Below are 22,714 nucleotides of genomic sequence, written 5' to 3' on the forward strand. Positions count from 1 at the left end.
TAGGTTTTCAAGATCTCGTTTGCAGGTATGGTTGAAAGGTACACTTAAATTAAGTTTACAATTTAAAAACTCTTAAATAGGAGGACTCCAAAGCAGTGTTTCTTTTTTTTGACGAAACGTGTAACTTTTTCATACCAGTTTCTTTCAGGCCTCTTAGACCAACACTGATAGCTACATGGTAATAAACTTTGTTTACATACAAACACAGTCTTAAAAATCTTAAGATATGCTTTCCAACACATTCTCTTAAAAAACGTTAAATTCTCAAGAAATGAAAAGCCAGTCAAATGCTGAAATGATACAAATGAGTAATGTTAAATCACCAAACTGTAAAACCAACCAGTAAACAAACCAAACAATGAACCTGCATTGAAAACTATGAACAAAGTACACAAAATTAAAATGCTTTTGAGTTTGTTGAATTTTTTTTTTTAAGTGGTGGCATTTTCCCTTGGGAGAGCCAAAACATGCAGACTTTAACTGAAGAACCTGATACCATACTAAAAACTGACCCAGGTGGGTTAAGAAATGTCTTGATTTCCTCTTTTGTGATCGAGCAGAAGCATTCACATCTTGCCCAGCACGTCAGGGAGGAGGCCAGAAGGAGCAAACACACAGGGCTCTGAGACTGGGACAGGATGGAGGGAGAAGCCGCTCTTGGTAGCTGACCAGGCGTCAGCACACCTGTGCATGTGTGTGCGTGCTACGTCGCTTCAGTCGTGTCCACCTCTGTGTGACCCTATGGACTGTAGCCTGCCAGACTCCTCTGTCTATGGGAATCTCTAGGCAAGAATATGACACCTGGAGTGGGTCGTGATGCCCTCCTCCACCCGGGGATTGAACCCATGTCTCCTGCAGTGGCAGGTGGATTCTTTACTACTAGTGTCACCTGGGAAGCCCACACCTGTGCACACGTCCTCCTAAAAGTCCCTGGAAATTGTGGCTTGATCTGTGCTCCCAAACATGAGCCCTGCTGCTGCTGCTAAGTCACTTCAGTTGTGTCCAACTCAGCGACCCCATAGGTGGCAGCCCACCAGGCTCCGCCGTCCCTGGGATTCTCCAGGCAAGAACACTGGAGTGGGTTGCCATTTCCTTCTCCAATGCATGAAAGTGAAAAGTGAAAGTGAAGTCACTCAGTTGTGTCCGACTCTTTGTGACCCCATGGACTGCAGCGTACCAGGCTCCTCTGTCCATGGGATTTTCGAGGCAAGAGTACTGGAGTGGGTTGCCGTTGCCTTCTCCGGACATGAGCCCAAACTGTACTAAATCTCAGCACAAGACTTCAATAGAATTTGTCTTTTTTTTTCAGTCTCACAAAGTTATGAATCAGCCTGTAAGAAAGGCTAAAGGCTGAAATTAGAGAAATTTGTAAAGTCAAGTATAATGTCCTCGCCTGAGAAGATGGGCTGCAGTTCTTATTTTCTGAAGCTGCACAATCACGGAGAAAACGAGGCAGAGACTGTTGTCCTGCCTGAGAAGTGTAGCTAATCAGTGGTCCCTACTTCTTAGAAGGGGGACACGGGGCAGGAGGAGGGGAAGCAAAGCCATCAGCACCAAGGTTGCGGGTACATCCTTGAGGCTCCTCAGGATCTATGTGTGCATTTCTATAATCTGTTGCTTAAAAAATACTCATTACATTTCATTGTTCAGTTGTTGTGTCCACTGCAGCACAATAGGCTCCCCTTTCCTTCACTATTTCCCTGAGTTTGCTCAAATTCATGTCCATTGAGTTGGTGATCCTCTGCTGCCCCCTTCTCCTCTTGCCTTCAATCTTTCCCAGCATCAGGGTCTTTTCCAATGAATCAGCCCTTCACATCAGGTGGCCAAAGTACTGGAGCTTCAACTTCAGCATCAGTCCTTCCAATGAATATTCAGGGTTGATTTCCTTTAAGATTGACTGGTTTGATCTCCTTGCTGCCCAAGGGACTCTCGAGACTCTTCTCCAACACCACAGTTTGAAAGAGTCAATTCTTTCGCACTCAGGCTTCTCTATGGTCTAACTCTCGCATCTGTATGTGACTAGGAAAAACTATAGCTTTGACTAGGTGGGACCTTTCGGCAAAGTGATGTCTCTGCTTTTTAATTATACTCTCTAGGTCTGTCATAGCTTAGGCTAAACCACGTGTGTTAATACAAGGAAATATATACAATATTGAGAACTTGCAGAGAAACTGACACTTCCGTACCTTTATTTCAGCTGCTTTGAAATTTGAGGTTGCACCAGCCCTGTAAGCACTTCCATCTCTCCACTGTGTATCTTCCTCAAACAGATTGCTGATTTCCTCCTGCAAGTTATACCTTCCCATGGATTGAGGCACTTTGTGAACTTGCATTTCTCCCCTCCGAGGACAGGAAACTGGGCACCCTTTTTAATGTCCCCAACAGAATGTCTTAAACACCAAAAACATTCAACATATGTGCCTAATAAGTGCTCCCGGCATGAATCTGAAGGAGGAATTTCTCCTCACATTACCTTGGATTACTCTTGTTGCAAAATGCCATCTCTTTTCTCATGCTTCCTTCTGTAATTGCATATTTCCTCACTGAATGCCTCTCCATTCTCCTCACTTCTAAAGGTCAAATGGAATTCTCTTAATTTCTAAATGACGGCAACACCATTTGCCTGGTGTTTAGGAGCACCTGAAGAGCTCCACAAACTGACCTGGCTGGAGCTTGAGCCTAAACTGGATACCTGGACTCCGTGTAAGTCATTTCTTCCTCAGTTTTCCTTTTCCTGTTGGAAAAATGTTCTAACACTGTCTGCCCTGAAATTTAAGTGTTTTTTTTTTTTTTTTTTTTTAAATCTACACTTAGAAAATAGCAAGAGTCTGTGGTCAACTCATGAATAAAAGATGATGACGGTGTCTGGTCTGTGACAACAGCCTTAAGTCCCTGAGAGAGATCTGAGGCCAGGAAGGTCTGAGAAGTGCTACGTGGCCCCAGCTGCCCGTGTGCATCTACTTCCATTTGGGGCTTTCTATCTCAAGTGTACTTTCAATGCCAAGTTTAATAAGCACAGCAGGAAGTCCATTATCCCCATCGCTACTGCCAGAATCCATGCCCCGAGGGGCAGGACTTAATGGAAGCTTCCAGCCTGTGTGAAGTGAAGTGAAAGTCGCTCAGTCGTGTCCAATTCTTTGCGACCCCATAGACTATACAGTCCACGGGATTCTCCAGGCCAGAATACTGGAGTGGGTAGCTGTTCCCTTCTCCAAGGGATCTTCCCAAGCCAGGGATCGAACCCAGGTCTCCCGCACTGCAGGCGGATTCTTTAGCAGCTGAGCCACCAGGGAAGCCCAAATCCCAAGTGTGAGCCAGACAGCGAATGCAAGGAGCGCTGCTGTGAGAAGCAGAGATGAATTTTTTCTGCCTAGACGTTATGTGTCTTCGCTAGCGTGTTCTTTAAATTCACAGGCAATCAGTTTTTCAGCAAACCATGACAGTTCTTTTAAACATTAATAAGTCCATCAATAGTTATTCTGCCATTTTCTTAAACTCGGCTCAGCAGTGACGATCTAGAGAGTCCTGTGAAAACAGGAACTCGGAACCACTTCCTGGTGTTGCTTAGTTTTTAAACAAAACAGTGATGTATTTCCAACTGTCTAGAGATTAGAATTCATCTAGCATTATTTAAATATCTTTAGGATGCAGTTTTAAAGATATTATTCCTATCCAATTCAAGTTTGTTTCCCTACCATTCTATTCTAAATGAGGCTCATCAGACAGCCCCAGCACTGGACCCCGGCTCTACAACTAGCTGGCTGTGAGGTGAGACAGTCATTGAAGCTTTCTGAACTTCACTGCCTTCTTTAAAAAATGGTAATAATATTGGTCCTTACTCATAAGTCTGTTGCATTAATTAATACACAGGAAGGGACTTCCCTGGTGGTCTGGCGGTAGTTAGGCCTGTGCACTTCCACTGCAGGGCGTGTGGGTTCCAGCCCTGGTTGGGGGAACTAAGATCCCATGTACCTCGAGCCCCTCGCCCCTGCAAAAATCCCCAAACAAACATAAAACCCTCTAAAGACCAAGGAACCTTCACAGCAGCACTGAATGCAGACCTTCCGTCCTCTTCCACAAAACAGAAATAAAATGTATTAAAAAACAAGAAACACAGGAAAGCATACAGATTGCCTAGCCCAGGGGAAGCCATCACCAATCAATGCTGGTGATTATCAGTTGGCCCTTATCATAAGGAATCCAATTTATTCAGGGTTCTTTTCTGTTGTTTTCTTTTTGTGTTTGTTTTTTTCTTTTTTGCAAATTCAGGGTTTCTAATGTTGAAATTTGGGAGAGAGACTGACATACCACTGAAGCCTTTTCACCTGCAGTGAAATCACCCCCTATCTCTTGTGAAAAGCAAATCTCTACAGGTCAAAGGGGGAAATGGCTGAAAATAGTATCATTATCAGTACACTAAGGGAACATTCCATTACCCTGTGCAAACACGAACACAAAGTGGTTTTTAACATGCACTGGGTATACTGGCACACTTAGGTACATCCTAGGCCAAACATGAGAGTTATGAATTATCAGAGATACAGCCTGCAGCACAGCCAGAGCAAGAAGGGAGAGTTCACATGCAGAGAGCCCACCTAGGTTTGACTGAGATTCTCTGTAAAAACACGTTCAGCACATATACAAGAACCCCTCGTGCACGTGAAGCTTCTCCACTGCTTTTTGAAAGACGCCTTCTTCTTTTAGCCACAATCTGTTTCTGCCTTCATTTGTTGTAGCCATTTCATTCTGTTTGAAATCAGACTTCTGTGCTCAGAGCCGAGTACCGTGGCCGATAATAGCTTTCCGGTGAAGCACGCTTCTTCTTGGCCAGCAAAAACACTGGGCTCGCTTTTGTACAAAGAGTTTCACATCACACGTATGAGATGTTGGCAGCGAACTGTCAGACAACATTTCCTGCTGTTAATCTGCTAGGGATTCAAGTCACTAAGCCAATGAGTGCCAAGTGAATGCAGAGAAGGAAGCCTGGGGAAGAGGGATGAGGGAGAGACACAGACTTTTAAACCTGAATCACAAAAAAGAACCACAGTCCCTAATTCAGAACGACAGGGGACTTTGAGAAACATTTCCTGGGAACTGTTATTGTTGTTCAGTCACTAAGTCGTGTCTGACTCTGCAACCCCATGGACTGCAGCATGCCAGACTTCCCTGTCCTTCACCATCTCCCTGAGTTTGCTCAAATTCATGTCCATTGAGTCAGTGATGCCATCCAACCATCTCATCCCATCACCCCCTTCTCCTCCTGTCCTCAGTCTTTCCAAGCATCAGCGTCTTTTGCAGTGGAGTTGGCTCTTTGCATCAGGTGGCCAAAGTATTGAGGCTTCAGTTTTAGCATCAGTCCTTCCAATGAATATTCAGGGTTGATTTCCTTTAGGATTGACAGCTTTGATCTCCTTGCTGTCCAAGGGACTCTCAAGAGTTTACTCCAGCACCACAATTCAAAAGCATCAATTCTTCAGCCCTCAGCCTTCTTTATGGTCCAACTCACATCCATATATGACTACTTTCCAAGACAATTCTCCAAAATAAAGAAAAATCAAACAAAACCCCCAATTGTAATTTATAACTCATTTGGTCAAGTAAAGACCAGGAGGTAACGCAGATGCTGACAGTGAAAATAAATACAACTTTTCATACTATACATTTAACAAGTATAAATTTGTAGAATGGTCACTTTTCAAACCTATACAGCAGGGGTTCCCAACTTCCAGGATCTAATGCCTGATGATCTGAGGTGGAGCTGATGTAACAACAATAGAAATAAAGTGCACAATAAATGTAATGTGCTTGAATATGCTGAAACCATCTCCACCTCTCCAGTCCATGGGATCATTATCTTTCAGGAACATGGTCCCTGGTGCCAAAATGGCTGGGAATCACTGCTAAGGCAATGATGGATTAACCTGAATAATAACAGTCAGTGCTTTAAATAAATAGGTCTTAAGTGAACCGATGTCCTTTTCACCAACTGTCTCCTCCTATTAACAGGACAAGGCTGTGAGCAAGCACACAGAAGAAGATTTCAGGGTTATTACATAAACTACTCTCAGAATTTGGGGCTTCCCAGATGGTGCTAGCAGTAAAGGACCACCTGCCAATGCAGGAGACGTAAGAGATGTGAGTTCGATCCCTGGGCTGGGAAGATACCCTGGAGGAGGGCATGGCAACCTATTCCAGTATTCTTGCTTGGACAATTCCATAGACAGAGGAGCCTAGCAGGCTACAGTCCAGGAGGTTGCAAAGAGCCAGACATGACTCAAGTGACTTAGCATGCATGCACACTCTCTCATAATTCAAAAATGTAATTATATCCTTTCACCAGTAAAATTGTGGGTTTAAATTAAAATAATTGTGAAACCTATGAAAAACCTATAATGAAAATAGAAATGTCTGGCAAAAAAACAGGATAGGTGATCACACTTTCAACTATACTTAGGATCAGTCTGGCCTTCACTGAAAGCATATCATCTTTCAGATTAGCATTTAAATGCAGTAGATGCAGGGGAAAAGTCTTTGCAATCATCAAACATGTTGATCCTACATACATATATTCTCCAGTTCTGTTGGACACAAGCAGTAGCCCGTGTAGACCCCCCGGTGTACCGCCAGGTCTTTACGCCCAAGGTCAGGATGGCTTTTGGACCACCCGCTCTGGATCAGGGACATCCTGGCTTAATGCTCCTAAGCTGGCAATCGTGAAAAGCCAGTGCTAATCCCTCGGCCTGTCAGCTCCCACTCCTGGGGGCAGGGGTGGGTGGAGCCTGCTCAGACTCTGCACAGAAGAGAGGCCAGGACCGTTCTAGAACCAGACACGCCCCGCCCCCTTGGGTCACACGAGGTCACCCCTCACCCTGCAGCCATCCTAAGAGCTCACTGAACCTCAAGAGAATGTCACTCTGCTGACATCTGAACCTCAGATGGTGATTTCTTTGCATTCTGTGGTTATATTTATTTTTAAAGCACGAATTGCATTAGCAAATGGTCACAAAATAACAATCACAGAAAAACTGAAATGACAAGGCAAACTGAATCCAGAAGATGAATGGCTTTTAAAGAAGGTACAGTCTTTTGCCCTAACAAAGAGTCTGTAACGTTCTTTCACTGACAGGAAAATTAAAACCATTCTATTCAAGCAAAAAGTCAAATATTACAGTTTTGTTCAGATGATTCTGCTTATTTTCCTGTGCTCTCCTGAAAGCAGCCATCTTTCCTGGACCTTACTAGCGTTCGGAGTTGACCTGGGAGGTTTGGGGCTGAGGGACTTTGGGAAGTTCTTCAGGACTTGGGTGACCCTGCTCCCCCTTCTTTGAAGGCTGATCCTTGGAGCCAGTCCTGCCCGCTCCCTCCTGGCTTAACAAGGACTGTGGGGCGGCAGGATGCCTGGGGTCTGAGGGGCTTGGGGGGGACATGAAGTGAAATTCCAAGGAGGTCACCCCAAGATGTTATCAAATGTATTTCACTTCTGCTTTTATATCCCCCAAAAATCTTTGTGAGAATAAACCCACGTGGGAAGACCAGAAGTCGGCTATCAGATTCAGTCCCGACAGCACAGCCCGCCAGCGTGAGGACGCAGTCAGAGCCCGTGATGGGGGGGAGGGGCCCCTGACCCGGGGAGGGGCCCCTGACCCCCCTTGACCCCCCCTGACCCCTGCTCCATCACACCACCTTCCTCCAGTCCCTCCCCACTCCCCCAGGATTCCTTCTGCCAAACGAAGTCTGTACAAGCCACCTTCACATTCTGGGCACCCCCCACACCCTCATCCTTCAGATCGCTCCTCAAGCATCCCTTCCGCCAGGACCAAGTCCCAGAGAACGTGTTTTTACAGTTCTTGCATCGCACTTGTCAGGGTGGCAAATTCCTGCTGGTTTGCTGATTTGAGTAATGTTAGTGGGAGAAGCGTGTGTCCAGTGAACAACTGGGGTATTTTTATCATGTGGACACTGTGAGGTGAGCCTTCAAAACATGGGTTTTATGGATTCATCTCTTCCCACCTTCTTCCTCTCGTTTTCTCTTGGTCCTGCTTTCTGCTTATTTATTTTCTTCTCATTATATTCCATGTATGTCTCTGTATGCGTGTGTGCTCTGTTGTGTCCAACTGCTTGTGACCCCATAGACTGTAGCCTGCCAGGCTCCTCTTTCCATGGGACTCTCCAGGCAAGAATACTGGAGTGTGCTGCCATTTCTTTCTCCAGGGGATCTTCCCAACCCAGGGATCGAATCTGAGTCTCCTGTGTCTCCTGCATTGGCAGGCAAATTCTTTACCACTGAGCCACGTGGGAAGCCTACATGTATGTCTATAAAACATCTTAAGAACATGGCTGAGTATACATCATAGAAACCCCAAGTTAAAATAAATTGTATTTTTGAAACAAAGTACCTTTAGAATTTGGGTGGGTTTTTTTTTCCCCCCTATGATGATGAATTCTTGACCTCATATTATTAAGGAAGCTTGTCAAAACATGATATTTTGGACAGTGCTTTTTTTTTTTAAGGAACAACTGGAGACATGAACTGAAGCATTTTGCTTCGCGTAATCCTTGAAAAGCATCCCATGTGTTTGACAAGTTCAGTCTAGGGGCACTTCCCTAAAGAACGTGGTGGGTCTTTAGTGACTTTATTTGCTGTCACCATGGCATTCCATAAGAAATAACAAGTCTCTTTATTCCTTCCAAACACCATCCTAAGAACCAATTCCTTGTGCTCACTGTACGTCCGCATACCATCACTCATGCCTACAAGCAGCAGTGGGATGAATAAAGTGCATTCCTAAGTGCAAATATGACTTCGAGATTGGAATTTCTTTCACCCTTATTGGAAAGTGACCCCAAATGTGCATACCAGTTCCACACAGCTGTCTGTTACACAGGACACATACGTTCCGATGCAGCTAAAATGCCTTGTTTGTCAACAAGAAGACACCCCCTCTGATCAAAGCCTTTCATGAATTAGTATCTAATCTGGCCATTCAAATTTGCCATTTGTAGACACATCCTGGAACCAAATTACAGGAAACAGTCACTAGGCAACACTAACAAAATAGATGAGTCTTGGCAGGACAAGCAAAATGAAGACCCAAATTCCATTTATCTAGAGATAAAACATCCACAGTAGGCATCCAACAAGTGATATCATACCAGGTTATGAGACACTAATGTTCTTGATAGAACTGTGATGCATTCCAACGAGAATCCTACAATTTAAAATCTGTGATCTAGTCTAGAAGAAGCAAATAAAAATCTGAAAGTGCATTGGCTGGTCATTACAAACCACAGAACTGAAGAGGAAAAGAATCCTTGGTTTTATAGCTCTCGAGAGAAGGAACCTGGGCTCAGCTTAGATGCCCATCTGCCCTAGACCAAGAGGAGGGGGAAGACGTGGGAGGAGGTAGTATTTCCTCAATGAACAGCAGGCCATGACCACAACCCTAAACTGGAAAACTGCAGGAGACTATGCATTGGGTGGGTGGCGGGGGACGAGGGTATTGTTTTCTAATTTGAGATTTAAAGAGTTAAAAAAACTTTCTGAATAACACCACCCCTTCACAGTTACTGAAAGATCACATGATGATACAGTATGCTAACGTAAAATTAGTCCTAACGTGCTGTGTGGTAAGTTGCTTCAGTCATATCTGACTCTTTGCAACTCTATGGACTGTAGCCTGCCAGGCTCCTCTGTCCACGGGATTCTCCAGGCAAGAATACTGGAGCATACTGGTTGTGATTTCCTCCTCCAGGGGATCTTCTCAACCCAGGGATCGAACCCCGTGTCTCTTATGTCTCCTGCATTGGCAAGTGGGTTCTTGACCATTAGCACCACCTGGGAAGCCCAGTCCTAACAGTCTTGTTTAAATTTTTTAAATTTGATGTGAATCATTTTAAAAGTCTTTATTGAAAGAATCTGTTACGTATATATTGCTTCTGTTTTATGTTTTGGTTTTTTTGGCCCTGAGGATTGTGGGATCTCAGCTGCGCAGCCAGGATCAAAACCTGCACCCTTTCATTGCAAGATGAAGTCAAACCCACTGGACCAGCAGGGAAGTCCTGTCTTGTTCAAGTGTTCCAAGAAACAGGGATCAGTCATTCCTCCGAGGGAATGTAACGTTACTGTCCTTGTCACTTTGTGTAACTGATATTCTAACGTACAAAAGACAGCAAAAACCCAAATTAAAGAAATAAAGGGAGAACTGGCATCGGACAGGAGGGAGAACAAGAATCAATCACAGTGAATGGCACTATTTCTCCATGGACGGTACCTGGGGCATTCCATGGCCTCCTGCTTTCTGCTTTCAATAATGCCACGCTTGACGGCAGTTAGAAAATGATACTGGGAATGCTCCTCTGTGGAGAGTCTCTCCTGGACCTTTTTGAAGGAGACCCACTACTCAACCACAATCCAAAGATGATTGCTCCTTGGAAGGAAAGCTAAGACAAACCTAATCAATGTGTTAAAAAGCAGAGACGTCACTTTGCCGACAACGGTCCGTCTAGTTAAAGTTATGGTTTTTCCAGTAGTCATGTACAGATGTGAGAATTGGACCATAAAGAAGGCTGAGCACTGAAGAATTGATGCTTTTGAATGATAGTGCTGGAGAAGACTCCTGAGAGTCCCCTGGACTGCAAGGAGATCAAATCAGTCAATCCTAAAGGAAATCAACCTTGAATATTCACTGGAAGGGCCGATTCTGAAGCTGAAGCTCCAATACTTTTGCCACCTGATGAGAATAGCTGACTCACTAGAAAAGACCCTGATGCTGGAAAAGATTGAAGACAGAAGGAAAAGGGGGTGACAGAAGGTGAGACGGCTAGACAGCATTACCGACCGAATGGATGTCAGTTTGAGCAAACTCCAGGGACAGTGAAGGATAGGGAAGCCTGGCATGCTGCAGTCCATGGGGTGGCAAAGAGTCGGACACAACTTAGCGACTGAACAACAACAATAACACCCCATCACAATCACTGCTGTAATGTCCCCACGGGGTCGAGCACATCCAGTTCCTAAGCTAGGGGTACGGCCCAAAGAAACTGGGGCTGGGTGTACAGGAGCACCTGGGGGTGGGGGAAGCTGGACAAAGCACTCCCACCCCAACTCGAAGCGTCAGTGCTACCCAGAGCTCTACTGTTAATGCTCTTCCCATTCATTCACTGGCCATCTGCACCATTTCATTCACTCCTCCGTGTGACTCACTGTAAATGATGCTGGCTCGCGCAGCGCCTACCAGCCTGACTTCTCTTCCAAAGGTCAAACAATGTATCCAACTGTAATAGCAGATTGCCACTTTTGTATTCCAGGCATCTCAAATTCAATAGGTTTACATTAGACTCAGTCTCCCCCCCACGCACTTTTCTTCTAATACTGTAGTCTACAAATGTGGATGCCATTATCAGTTACCGACTCTTCCCCACCTACATACCTGCCCACACATCCAGTTAATCACGTCTGCTCATGTTCAGGGTAGTTCTTTAAAATCCATCCTCTCCTCTCTGTCCCACTGGCCACTGTCTTGGTTCTGGTCCTCAGCATCTCTTGTCAACTAGCATCCCCGTTTCAATTATTATTTAGTAGAAGTACCTTTTAAAAACACAAATGGTCAACTAGCTCCCCAAAGCAAAACCCCTCAGAAGCACCCATCGCTTACTGTGACTTCTTATCCCCCTGGTGTATACACCTCACCTGATCCCTGGGATTTCAGACAGAGTAGATCTAACAATTAGGTTACACTAGCTGGCATCAGTGACCTTTCGAAAGGAACATCGTCCTCATCAGCTGAGCCCTTAAAAGCAGAGTTTTCTCCAGTTGGCAGCAGAAGGCGGGGAATAGAGAGACTTAAATGTAGAGGAATCTAAGGTGAGAGAGGTTCTCTGTTGCTGGGATGGACAGAGCCTCACAGACTGACAGCAAACTCAGCAGCCCTGAGTCATCCCTGGCTGACAGGCAGCAAGAGGGGACCTCGGTCCTACAACCAGAAGGAAATGCATTCCACCAACAGCACCAGAAAGCACGTAGATGCATCCTCCCCTAGACCCGCCTCTAGACGAAGATGCAATCGGTGAAGAACATGACTTCTCCTCTATAAGATGCTGAGCAACAATCCAGCCAAAAAATGTGAGATGATATGTGTTATATCTCCACGTTTATGGTAATGTGTTATACGGCTAGAAAACCAATATCCTGGATGGCCCAGCAGTAAAGAATCGCCTGCAGTACAGGCAGGAGACATAGGAGAAGCAGGTTCAATCCCTGGGTCAGGAAGGTCCCTTGGAGGAGGAAATGGCAACCCACTCCAGTATTCTTGCCTGGAAAATCCCATGGACAGAGGAGCCTGGCGGGCTACAGTCCATAGGGTCACAATGAGTCAGACATGACTGAGCATCCACATGCACAGAAAACCAGTATGTGCAAATACCCAACCTTGTTAGCAAGTCAAGCCCATCCTTCCTGGTGGGCCCTTAGCCTTCCCTTTCTACTCTCAGCTGCTCCTGATGTTTCAAATTCTCCCTGTGTGCTTTTCTCATCTTCTTATCCGCCCAAATTCAAAAGAGAACTGTGTAAATATCCTGAGTACAATGAAAATTATTCTGGAAATTTAAAAATAAGTAAATAAGATAAGTGAATGCTACTTGACTTAAATATCACCGCAGGAAAAGTCAGCCAACACATTCTAATAATAAATATCTGCCAAAAATATGATTGGACACGTGCATACCATTTTTAACAGCATGAACCACTGCAGAGGAATCTTTGCTCGTAGGGAGGTATTTACAGTCAGCTAAAGATTTGGAGTTATGCTTTTTATACATCAGCCCTATTTCAAAACCTAGATCCTAAAAAAGAAAGAAGCTAAGAAACGGGCCTCAAACAGCCACTCCCAATTTCTTCAGGCAAGAGAGAAAGTTCCCTGCAAAAGCAGAGAATCTGTCTCAGCATGAAATGGAAGTGAGCTGGGTAGATTTCCAATTCTTTCCTTTTTCTGAGTTGCTCCTATTGTCCCTGGTTATTTGCGTTAAAACCCAGCACATCACAAAACTCCTCAAGGATAACAGGCTCACAAAGACTCTCCTATTCTCTACTTGCTACAGAAGGGCAAATACAGGATGACCTGCATTTTGTTGCTGTTGTTCTTGTTTAGTTGCTAAGTCATGTCTGTCTCTTTTTGAGCCCATGGACTGCAGCCTGCCAGGCTCCTCCATCCATGGGATTTCCCAGGCAAGAATACTGGAGTGGGTTGCCATTTCCTTCTCCAGATCTTCCCAATCCAGTGACTGAACCTGGACTCTTGCAATGCAGGTGGATTCTTTAATTATCTGAGCCACCAGGGAAACCCGCATTTTTAAGACATTCAAAACTGTGTGATCTCAGTGCTCTGTGGTAAAGAGCTGAATGGGACGGAAATACAAAAAAGAGGGCATATTATGTATATGTATGGGGTTTCCCTGGTGGCTCAGATGGTACAGAATCTGCCTGCAATGCAGGAGACTCCAGTTTAATCCCCAGGTTGGGAAGATCCCCTGGAGAAAGGAATGGTAACCTACTCCAGTATTCTTGCCTGGAGAATCCCACGGACAGAGGAGCCTGGCCAGCTACATTCCATAGGGTCACAAAGAGTTGGACACAGCTTAGCGACTAACACACAAACACACACACACACGCCATATATGTACAGCTAATTCACTCTGCTGTACAGTAGAAACTAACAGAACATTGTAAAGCAACTAAACTCTGATTTAAAAAAAAAATAGTAAAGTAACCTCTTCAAATAACACTCCTCAGAGTTACCAAGGAAGAAACTGGAAACTATACTGAATCAAGGCTTAGTGGAACTAGAAAGACTGTAAAGGGACTTCTGAAGGGATCAAGCATGAAGGAAAAGTGGGTGACTTAGTTGGACACCTTCTCTGATAGACTTTCCTACACACTTTGAAGAGTTCATCACCAACGCCAAGGACCACCGCCTCCTCACTCACCATAAAGTGGGAACTGGCTCACAAGAGGAGGCTAGTGCTGAAAGCCAGAAATGGAGTGCATTTAATTATCTTCAGCACATATTCAGGCTTGTTAAATACCTACTGATTTCTGGCACAAGAGCAACAGACCCTTAGCCACATCTTCTGTCTGATCTCAGCAGGTTCAAGCCGGCAGCGTGAGAAAAGCAAATTTCCTGTTTGAGGTCAGTGTCTCAGTCCTCACAAGTGGGTGTTGAGTGCAGTTACTTCCTGTTCATATTTAATAAAACCATTCAGCATTTCCCCAACTGCCAGATAAATGATTAGCTCATATGGAAACACTGATAATTTTCTTTCCAGGTTGGGGAAAAAAAAGCCGAGAGAGGGAGAGTCAAGATGAAATCCACTTTCTCAGATTTAAGAAATACTTTCCAGTGTTTAATATATTATTAGGTGATAAGCTGTGCTGTGCATGCGTGCTCAGTCGTGTCCAACTCTTTGTGACCCCATGGACTGAAGTCTGCCAGGTTCCTCTGTCCATGGGATTCTCCAGGCAAGAACACTGGAGTAGGTTGCCAGTCCCTTCTCCAGGGGATCTCCCTGACCCAGGGATAGAACCTGTGCCTCCTGCGTTGGCAGGCAAATTCTTAATCACTGAGCCACCAGGGAAGTAACAGTTGGCTATCTCCTTTTAAATTACAAGGGTTTTCAAACTAAGATCCTCATATTCAGCTCTCTTCCTGTGCCAACTGGACGCTGGACTGTAAGGTGTACATGGCAGTCAAAGCTGGACACTAACTGCTGCCTGACTGTGTGCACTTCCCTTTAAGACCAGATCAGCTGGTATGTGGACAGACACCATGAAGTTGTGTGCGAGCTGGTTTCCTGTCACTATTTTACTGTGTCCCTAAGACGAGGGCTTAAATATCACTGTCCTCCAGGCTCCCAGAACCTACCTCTGCACTTTGTTGGAATGTGAGTGCAGGACTGAACTAGAGTTCACACCATCCTCCGACTCTAAGAACCTGCTAATCTATAAGACTTGACCTCTGCCGTCCAAGAAGGGCCAAGGTCAAAGACACTTGCCTCTGACATTGAAGGTAACAACAACAAAAAAAGCAGTATCAAATTCAAGAGATGATCCACCATGTAGACATCTTCCCAGGTTATGAACTAACTTTGAAAAGACTTTTCTCATTTTGTGGTTGATGCCAGTAGTGTTCTCCCTAAACTTCCCACAGAGCCAAGACTATGGCCGGGAAAAGAAAGGCATCAATTTAAATGCTAACGAAAGGGAGACGAGCTATAATCTTGAAAATTATAACCTGTCTTCCATGGGGGAAATGCTGTAATTATGAAATGAACTGGCAATTGATCAGGAAAATTGGGGGAAAAGATCACTGTATTGTGGAAAATGTTTCTCTCCAGAAAGGATGGTGAGGGTCCCAGGTCAGACTTGCCTTTCCACTCTGAGTAGGACACGCAACAACTGTACAACTGGCTCCCAGTCATTCTACATTCTGGCAAGGAGCGGAGATCAGCCAGAGCTCTAGTCCCTTCCCCACTTTGAAGAGCTTCTGCAAGACACTTCCCCAGCTGTTTCCCCCTTCTTACTCAAAATTAAAAAGTGCTGCTTCCAAGTTCTACTCTTCACAGAATATCTTTTTTTTTCAATTGAAGTAGAGTTGACTTACAAAGTTGTGTTAGCTTCTCATGTAACACAAACTGAAAAAAAAATTTTTTTTTCAGATTCTCTTCCATTATAGCTTATTACAGGATATTGAATATAGCTCCCTGTGCTATAGAGTAGGTGCTTTTGTTTACCTACTTTATATGCAGTAGTAGTAGTTGCTGCTTTTGTTTTAGTTGTTCAGTCGTGTCCAACTCTGCAACTCCATGGACTGTAGCCCACCAGGTTCCTCTATCCATGGGATTCTCCAGGCAAGAATACTGGAATGGGTTGCCATTTCCTTCTCCATGGGATCTTCCAAACCCAGGGATCGAACCTGCCTCTCTTGCGTCTCCTATATTGCCAAGTGGATTCTTTACCATCATGCCACATGGGAAGCCATATATAGTAATGGGTATATTTTAATCCCAAACTCCTAATTCATCCCTCCTCTTTTTCCCTTTAGTGACCATAAGTTTTCTATGTCTGTAATTTTCTTTCTGCTTTGTAAATAAGTTCATTTCTATCATTTTTAAGATTCCTCATGTGAGTGATATCATGTTTGTATTTCTGTCTGACTTACTTCACTTATTATGATAATTTCCATGTCCATCCATGTTGCTGCAAAAGGCATTACATTCTTCTTTTTAATGTCTGAGTAATATTCCATTGTATATATCTACCACAACTTCTTTACCCACTCCTTTGTCAATGGCCATTTAGACTGTTTCCATGTCTTGGCTACTGTGAATAGTGCTGCTATGAACACAGGGGTGCAGATATCTTTCAGGGCATCTTATTTCATGATAGTATAGACAGAAGCAAGGCCTTGGTGGTCCTTTTGAGAAATTAGGTTTAAGAAGTCTTGAGAAGATGACATCCTTTCCATCAACTCAATTTGTCTCTTAGATGAGGATGAGATGGCTGGATGCCATCACTGACTCAACGGACATGAGTTTGAGCAAACTCTGGGGGACAGTGAAGGACAGGGAAGCCTGGCATGCTGTAGTCCATGGGTTCACAAAGAGTCGGACACAACTGAGCGACTGAACAACAACAAAGAGAGTTCCGGAGCAGAGGGCAGGAGATCTGGGCCCTAGCCTTTCATAGTCCTTTCCAGGCTGTGTGTCCTCAGGCATAACATTAACTACTCTGGGCCTATTTCCTCTTCGGTGAAATGGGACAGGAGACAAAGTTTTCTCCAATGATCCTTCCAGATCTAAGACTGTGTGACTCCTGAGGAAGAGCTGTCTAGGCTTGAAGTCTTTGCCTCATTTGGTTTTCAGTGCCCGGAACATTGTAGGCCCTCAAGAAATGCTTTATATCAATGTCTTCCTTGTCATCTTTTGCACACTGTGTGATGTCAGTTCTAGGGACTGGAATGGTTGTAAACAAGAAAAAAGAAGGCTCATTAAGACAAATCATAATTAAGACTCAAATGATGCACCCCCTTGTTAAAAACTGTTTCAGTACCTGCCATGTACAAATCAATGTTTTCTACAAAATACAGAGATGTGAATGAGATGACTGGTGCAGACAACACCTCAAGAGATGTTTGGAAGCTGTAATCAAGGGCCTCCTCCTCTAGGAAGGAGGCTAAAGAAGCTCAACTAGTGGCAGAGACTCCTGTCCTGGGACCCTGAATCAGCTTGGAGCTGTGTGACTCAGAGGCTGTGGTCCCTGTTACTTTTTGAAATGAAAACTAGGAGAAAAGTTTGAACACTTTTAGTAAAAGAGTTTGTTTCTCTTAAACATTCAAGAAGTCAAATCTGAACACCTTGGGAAGACTGCATGCTGACTATGTCAGGTAAATAAGAAGGTGCCTGTTAACAGTCCCCGTGTGTCCCTGTTCCTATGGTTGCTCAAAGAGTCACCGCACAAGGAAACTGAGTTTATTAAAGCCCTTCTGCGGTCAGGAGTCCACTGGTCTTCAGGCTGGAAGGCTCAGCTGCAAGATTGGGCCACTTGGTCACAGCACATAACAGATGTTTTGATGTAGTAGAACATATAGTTGAACAGAAACCCACTGAGAGGTTAAATCCAAATTTACACAATTATACAGAATCAAAACCTCTGAATTATGTAGTAGTTGAGTAAATGATACTCATATTGGTTTCAAAAAAATTCTTATTTTTTATTTCTTACAGCTACAATTTCCATGAAAGGCAATAGGTGCTCTATTCAACCTTCTGCATGATAGCGATTCTATTTGTTGTCCAATCAAGAACTTCTAAGAGCTTCCCTGGTGGCTCAGATCATAAAGAATCTACCTGCAATGTAGGAGACATGGGTTCGATTCCTGGGTTGTGAAGATGCCTGGGAGAAGGGAATAGCAACCCACTCCAGTATTATTGCCTGGAGACTACCACGGACAGAGGGGCCTGGTGGAGGAGCTACATACAGTCCATGGGGTTACAAAGAGTCAGACACTACTGAACAACTATTACACACTTTTTCAAGAACTTCTAAAGGGACCATAAGGCATTTTAATTGTGTAACCTAGAGAAGATGGAAAATTCAAACAGTGATTTTGTTTTTCCAACTAAACCCCAGTGAGTAGAATACATGAAACAGAAGCATGATGTGGAAAGTTAATTGGATCATAAGCAAGACAGGGCATTTGGAAATTTTTTGAACAGTCCCTTCCTAACAGAAGGTGATGAAAGCATATTTAGGACAGAGGGCAAAATATCCCTTTATCCACTCTGGTTCCTTGGAAGCATCTCTGAATGGTAGCAAGAAGTGCACATTGGAGTAAACACTGGATTTCGGAAGGATCTGAGTGGTACTCAGTCATGGAGTCCATCAACCTGCAGGCCTCTGGGCACGGCCAAACTTGGGGGAATGTCTGAGCCGCAGGCTCTTAAGGTTTTACTGCTACACTTAAGTACCTTCTGAATTTGCCCAAATCTGATGCAAACATCTCTTCAGAGAGGCTAGAGTTCTTTCATCTACGGGAATCATCCCCTGGATTCCAGCCCCACATGGGATTACCTGGGGCTCACAAGCACTTGGTCTTGCTCACGACTAAAACAGCAACACGGCAGGACCTTGTGAAAAACAAAGTCTACCTTCAAGGTCTACCTTCTGCCACTTTTGAGGTAAAGCTTGAGACTCCTCCACCCGTTGGGTTTCTTATGGAGAACAAACCAAACTCCACCTGAAAATGACTTAAAATATGGATGAAATATGGATTCAAAGTTCAAACCATGTCTGATTTATTTTCCTAAAACCAAATCAGACTAGATGAGAATGGTGTCAAATAAGAGGGAACATTTCTAACTGGATGGTCATCAGAAAATACACTGTACGCTAATCAGACTCAGACGAGTCCACAGAACCCGGAAACAATGAGAGGGAAATTAAAATAACATAAATATGATAAGCACCACTTCTTCTATTGTTGTGACTGGTACTTCTGTTTATTTTCTCTTTTAAAATTCATGTTGAAGAACTAAACAACAATGATGATGGTGACAAACTGGCCATAGGAAGTAGCTTGCATTCTCTAAAGGCCCAATAAAAATGACAGGAAGGGAATGGCAGTATTGGTGATTTTGTTGGCAAATGTGACAATCCTGTGGCCTGCAAACATTGCCCAAACATGCATATCAAATTGCTGATCATCAGATTTTTTTTCTTATATTTTATGTGTGATCAGTTCTTTTTATATTTTAGATAGTCAAGATGAAGAGTTTGAAAAAAATGACTGAGGAAATACATCTCTCAAATGGAAAAACACCCAATGTTACAATGATCTACAGCTACTGCTGGAGGGAAATTTGAAAAATCCAGCACGATTGTAAAGGGCCTCCCAGCAGAACAGCGAGGGCAGGAACTGTACACTTCATGAAGTCACTGTTTTCAGAGAGCAAAGGCTTCCTGTATCTTGATTTTCAGGGTCGCCAGGTTTCCTCTGCTGCAGCACTGCTGGGCAATGGGACAAGTTACCTTGTACCATCAAAAGAAGAGAGGACCAGGTACAGGTAAGGGGTGTGTGTGTGTGTGTGTGTGTGTGTGTGTGTGTGTGTGTGTGTTGCCAGGGGGTCCTTTGCTGGCAACTATAAATTCTCATGACACAGTCGTGGCAAACTGAGCCTTGTTGATTTTGATGGTGAAACATTAAAGGCATTAAATAAGCCTGGCAACTATAAATTCTCATGACACAGTCGTGGCAAACTGAGCCTTGTTGATTTTGATGGTGAAACATTAAAGGCATTAAATAAGCCAGGGAGGAAAAACAGCTAGGCACAGAGATTCCATTAAAATAAAATGCCTTGTTTGAGGTCTTATTCAATGCAAAAAAAAAAAAGCTAGTTCTCTTACTGTCTCCTGCATTCTATTCTTAATTCACTTGCTCGAGTTGGGAGTGGTCATCCTGCTTCTCCGGAGTTTTGTGCTTCTTCTCTCCATGAGTCTTAGAACAGGAAAAGGCACTGGAAGCCATCAGACTACTGGTGTCCACAGAAGCACCTACGCTTTCTGCTGGAATTCTCCCTGTGTGAAACTCTATCCACTTTCTTCCAGACTGTTCTTTGGAAAACTCTGGTAGTCTTGACTAGAGGATTGCCAGGGAACCCTATTTACTCCATTATATAAATATAATTCAGTAGAAAGACTCACCCTCAAGTTAAGGAAAAAAGCTTCTCTTGACTTATATTTTTCCAGAAGGTGGATCCATACTCGAAAAATGCAACATTGCTAAAGGTTACAAAAGTGCTTTAAGCATCATAGTAAAGCCCAGGTAAAAGTATATTATTGGATCTTCTCATTTCCAGAATAAACATCTGAATCAGTAATTGAATACTTTGGGCTAAGAAATTAGGCAAAATCAGAAGCAGCAGGCAAACTGCAACAAATGGATCTCTGTGTGGCAAACCTCAGAACATATATTTTATTCCGCACCCATTTTTCCTATTCAACCAGTCGGTGACAAACAAGCCCATTTCACTAAGCAACCCACTAATAATTGTCAGGATAAAGGATGACAAAAATTCTCTAAATTAACATATGATAAATGAAATCACTTTTGATCTAAGAATTTATTAAAAAAATTTTTTTTTCTATGTCCCTATAACCTGTAGTGATTTGGCAATGGAACCCCATCCCCACCCTAAATGATGCTATCAATGTGAAATGGATTTGAACCTTCTGTTCCAAGAAAAGCACTGGTGCAGTGAAGCGCGTTGTGCAGACTATAAGGAACGACGCAGGGGTTGCAGGCAGAGAACACGGGGCATTAGGTGGGCCTGGTGCTGGCTGTGTCTTGAGAAACGTGGAACTGAAACGCATAACCACACACAGAGGTACAGATTCTCAGCACCCCTGGCAGAAGAGGGGGCCAGTGGAGTCATGCGGTGGGCGGGGTTTAAGCAGAGGGATGGGCGAAGGACCAAGGGCAGGCAGCTGGAGGCAGAGGAACAGCTCTTTAAATGAAACTATTAAATCTAAAATGGACTCCTCCTTGCAAAAAGAGCAAGCTGCTCCCTCCTAGCTCGGTGGGGGAGAAGATGCGGTGGGCAGTGGGCGGTGGACCTGGTGGACTTGTAGCTCCCGCCTGAGTTCATGCCCAGCCTGTGTTCTCACAATACTCAGCAACCGTACGTGTCTCTACCGCTCTGCAGCCCGCGTTGCTATCAGCTGTTAACTTGGTCTGGCCACAAATCTCTGATAAAAGTCATTCACCTGCCCTTCCTCTCGAAGGAATTTTTTTTTGTTTTCCTTACAGAGAGAGCACAGAGGAGCATACGCTTTTACACTCGAGCTGCAGATGTGAATTTTAAAACCCTTTTACACTCAAGCTGCTAGGATTACTCATGTCCAAGCAGGAAAAGGACATTCACCATTCAAATTACCCTACCACTCCTGTATACAGAAATCTGTAGGTTTCTACCAATTAACAACCCCGCCATAAGTAATGCAAATAGAAAAAGTAAAATTCATTTCAATGACAGCTCACAGCCGAGATATTGAAGAAAACTGGATTTTTTAAGGCCTTCAAAATGTTTTTCCTACCATGGAAAGTATTAGATATTTTGTCATCTTTTTTTTTAAAGAAGATCACATTTTTCTCTTGATTGTAACATTTTGGGGACTTTACAAGTATTTTCAGTAATTTGATCCCCTGTGAGAGAGACTGGAAATAATTTTGTATTTAGAAACTGGGTCTGAGTAATTTTCCAGAGATCTGGAAAAACAAAGAGGCATCTTGCATACTTTAGACCAATATGCCCCAGCTCTCACTATCTGGGACAAAAAAATTTTTTAAAATATACACTTACCTCTACATCACAGGTGTATTCGGATCCATCCAGAAGTATCACTTTGCACTGCATGCTTTTAGGCTTTTTGACAATCTTCAATGGAGATCGAGATAGTTTGCTGCTAGATGATTTCTGAGAAAGTTTATCGTCTTCAAATTGCTGATATTCGAGCTGCTTGGCAGGTCCGGCAGCAAACTCCTGGTCCTTGTCAGTGACCTGTGGAGAGCAAACAATGGACAGTTTTCATTGCAAGACGGGAAATAAATATTGCATTGCTCAGGCAATCAAAGGACACTGTAGAAACGGGCTTTTCTGTTTCCTATGGGATGAGGGATGTCTGAATTAGGATATAAGCAATGGATACACATACACAAAAATAATACTAACAGGTACACCTAAATAGTTTCTGCCATCTAAATGTACCCATAGGGACTTCTTTCAGTTTGACTCAAGTATTTATATGAGAAGTGCTGAGTTATTAGTGAATGCCATCAAGTTTCTCCCAAGCAAAGGAGGGTACAAATGACTTTTAAAGATTTTTTTTTTTTGATATGGACCGTTTTTAAAGTCTTTATTGAATTTGCTACAATACTGCTTCTATTTTATGTTTTGGTTCTTTGGCTCTGAGGCATGTGGGATCTTAGCATCCCAACCAGGGATCAAACCTGCACCCCCTCCACTGGAAGGTGAAGTCTTAACCACTGGACCGCCAGGGAAGTTCGGGCTCCCGACTTTTTAAGAAGGCATTGGCTCTCACAGACATAGTGAGCAGATACAGTTATCAGAAGGGAAAGGGTGAGGGGACAGATTAGGAATTTGGGAT

General features: G+C 43.8%; 1 protein-coding gene across 50 annotated transcripts in view; it reads right to left on the reverse strand.

The window, feature by feature from the left end:
* Window positions 1-22,714, reverse strand: part of EPB41L3 (erythrocyte membrane protein band 4.1 like 3) — a 139,837-nt gene that overhangs the window by 65,737 nt on the left and 51,386 nt on the right. For all 50 annotated transcript variants that reach the window (XM_081562826.1, XM_081562811.1, XM_081562831.1 and 47 more), the window contains exon 3: window positions 21,910-22,107. In XM_081562826.1, coding sequence (XP_081418952.1) covers window positions 21,910-22,107 — 198 coding nt within the window. The remainder of the gene's footprint in view (window positions 1-21,909; window positions 22,108-22,714) is intronic.

This window comes from Giraffa tippelskirchi, chromosome 14, assembly GCF_054371585.1.
Source record: "Giraffa tippelskirchi isolate mGirTip1 chromosome 14, T2T-mGirTip1v1.2.pri, whole genome shotgun sequence".
Taxonomy (NCBI): Eukaryota; Metazoa; Chordata; class Mammalia; order Artiodactyla; family Giraffidae; genus Giraffa; species Giraffa tippelskirchi.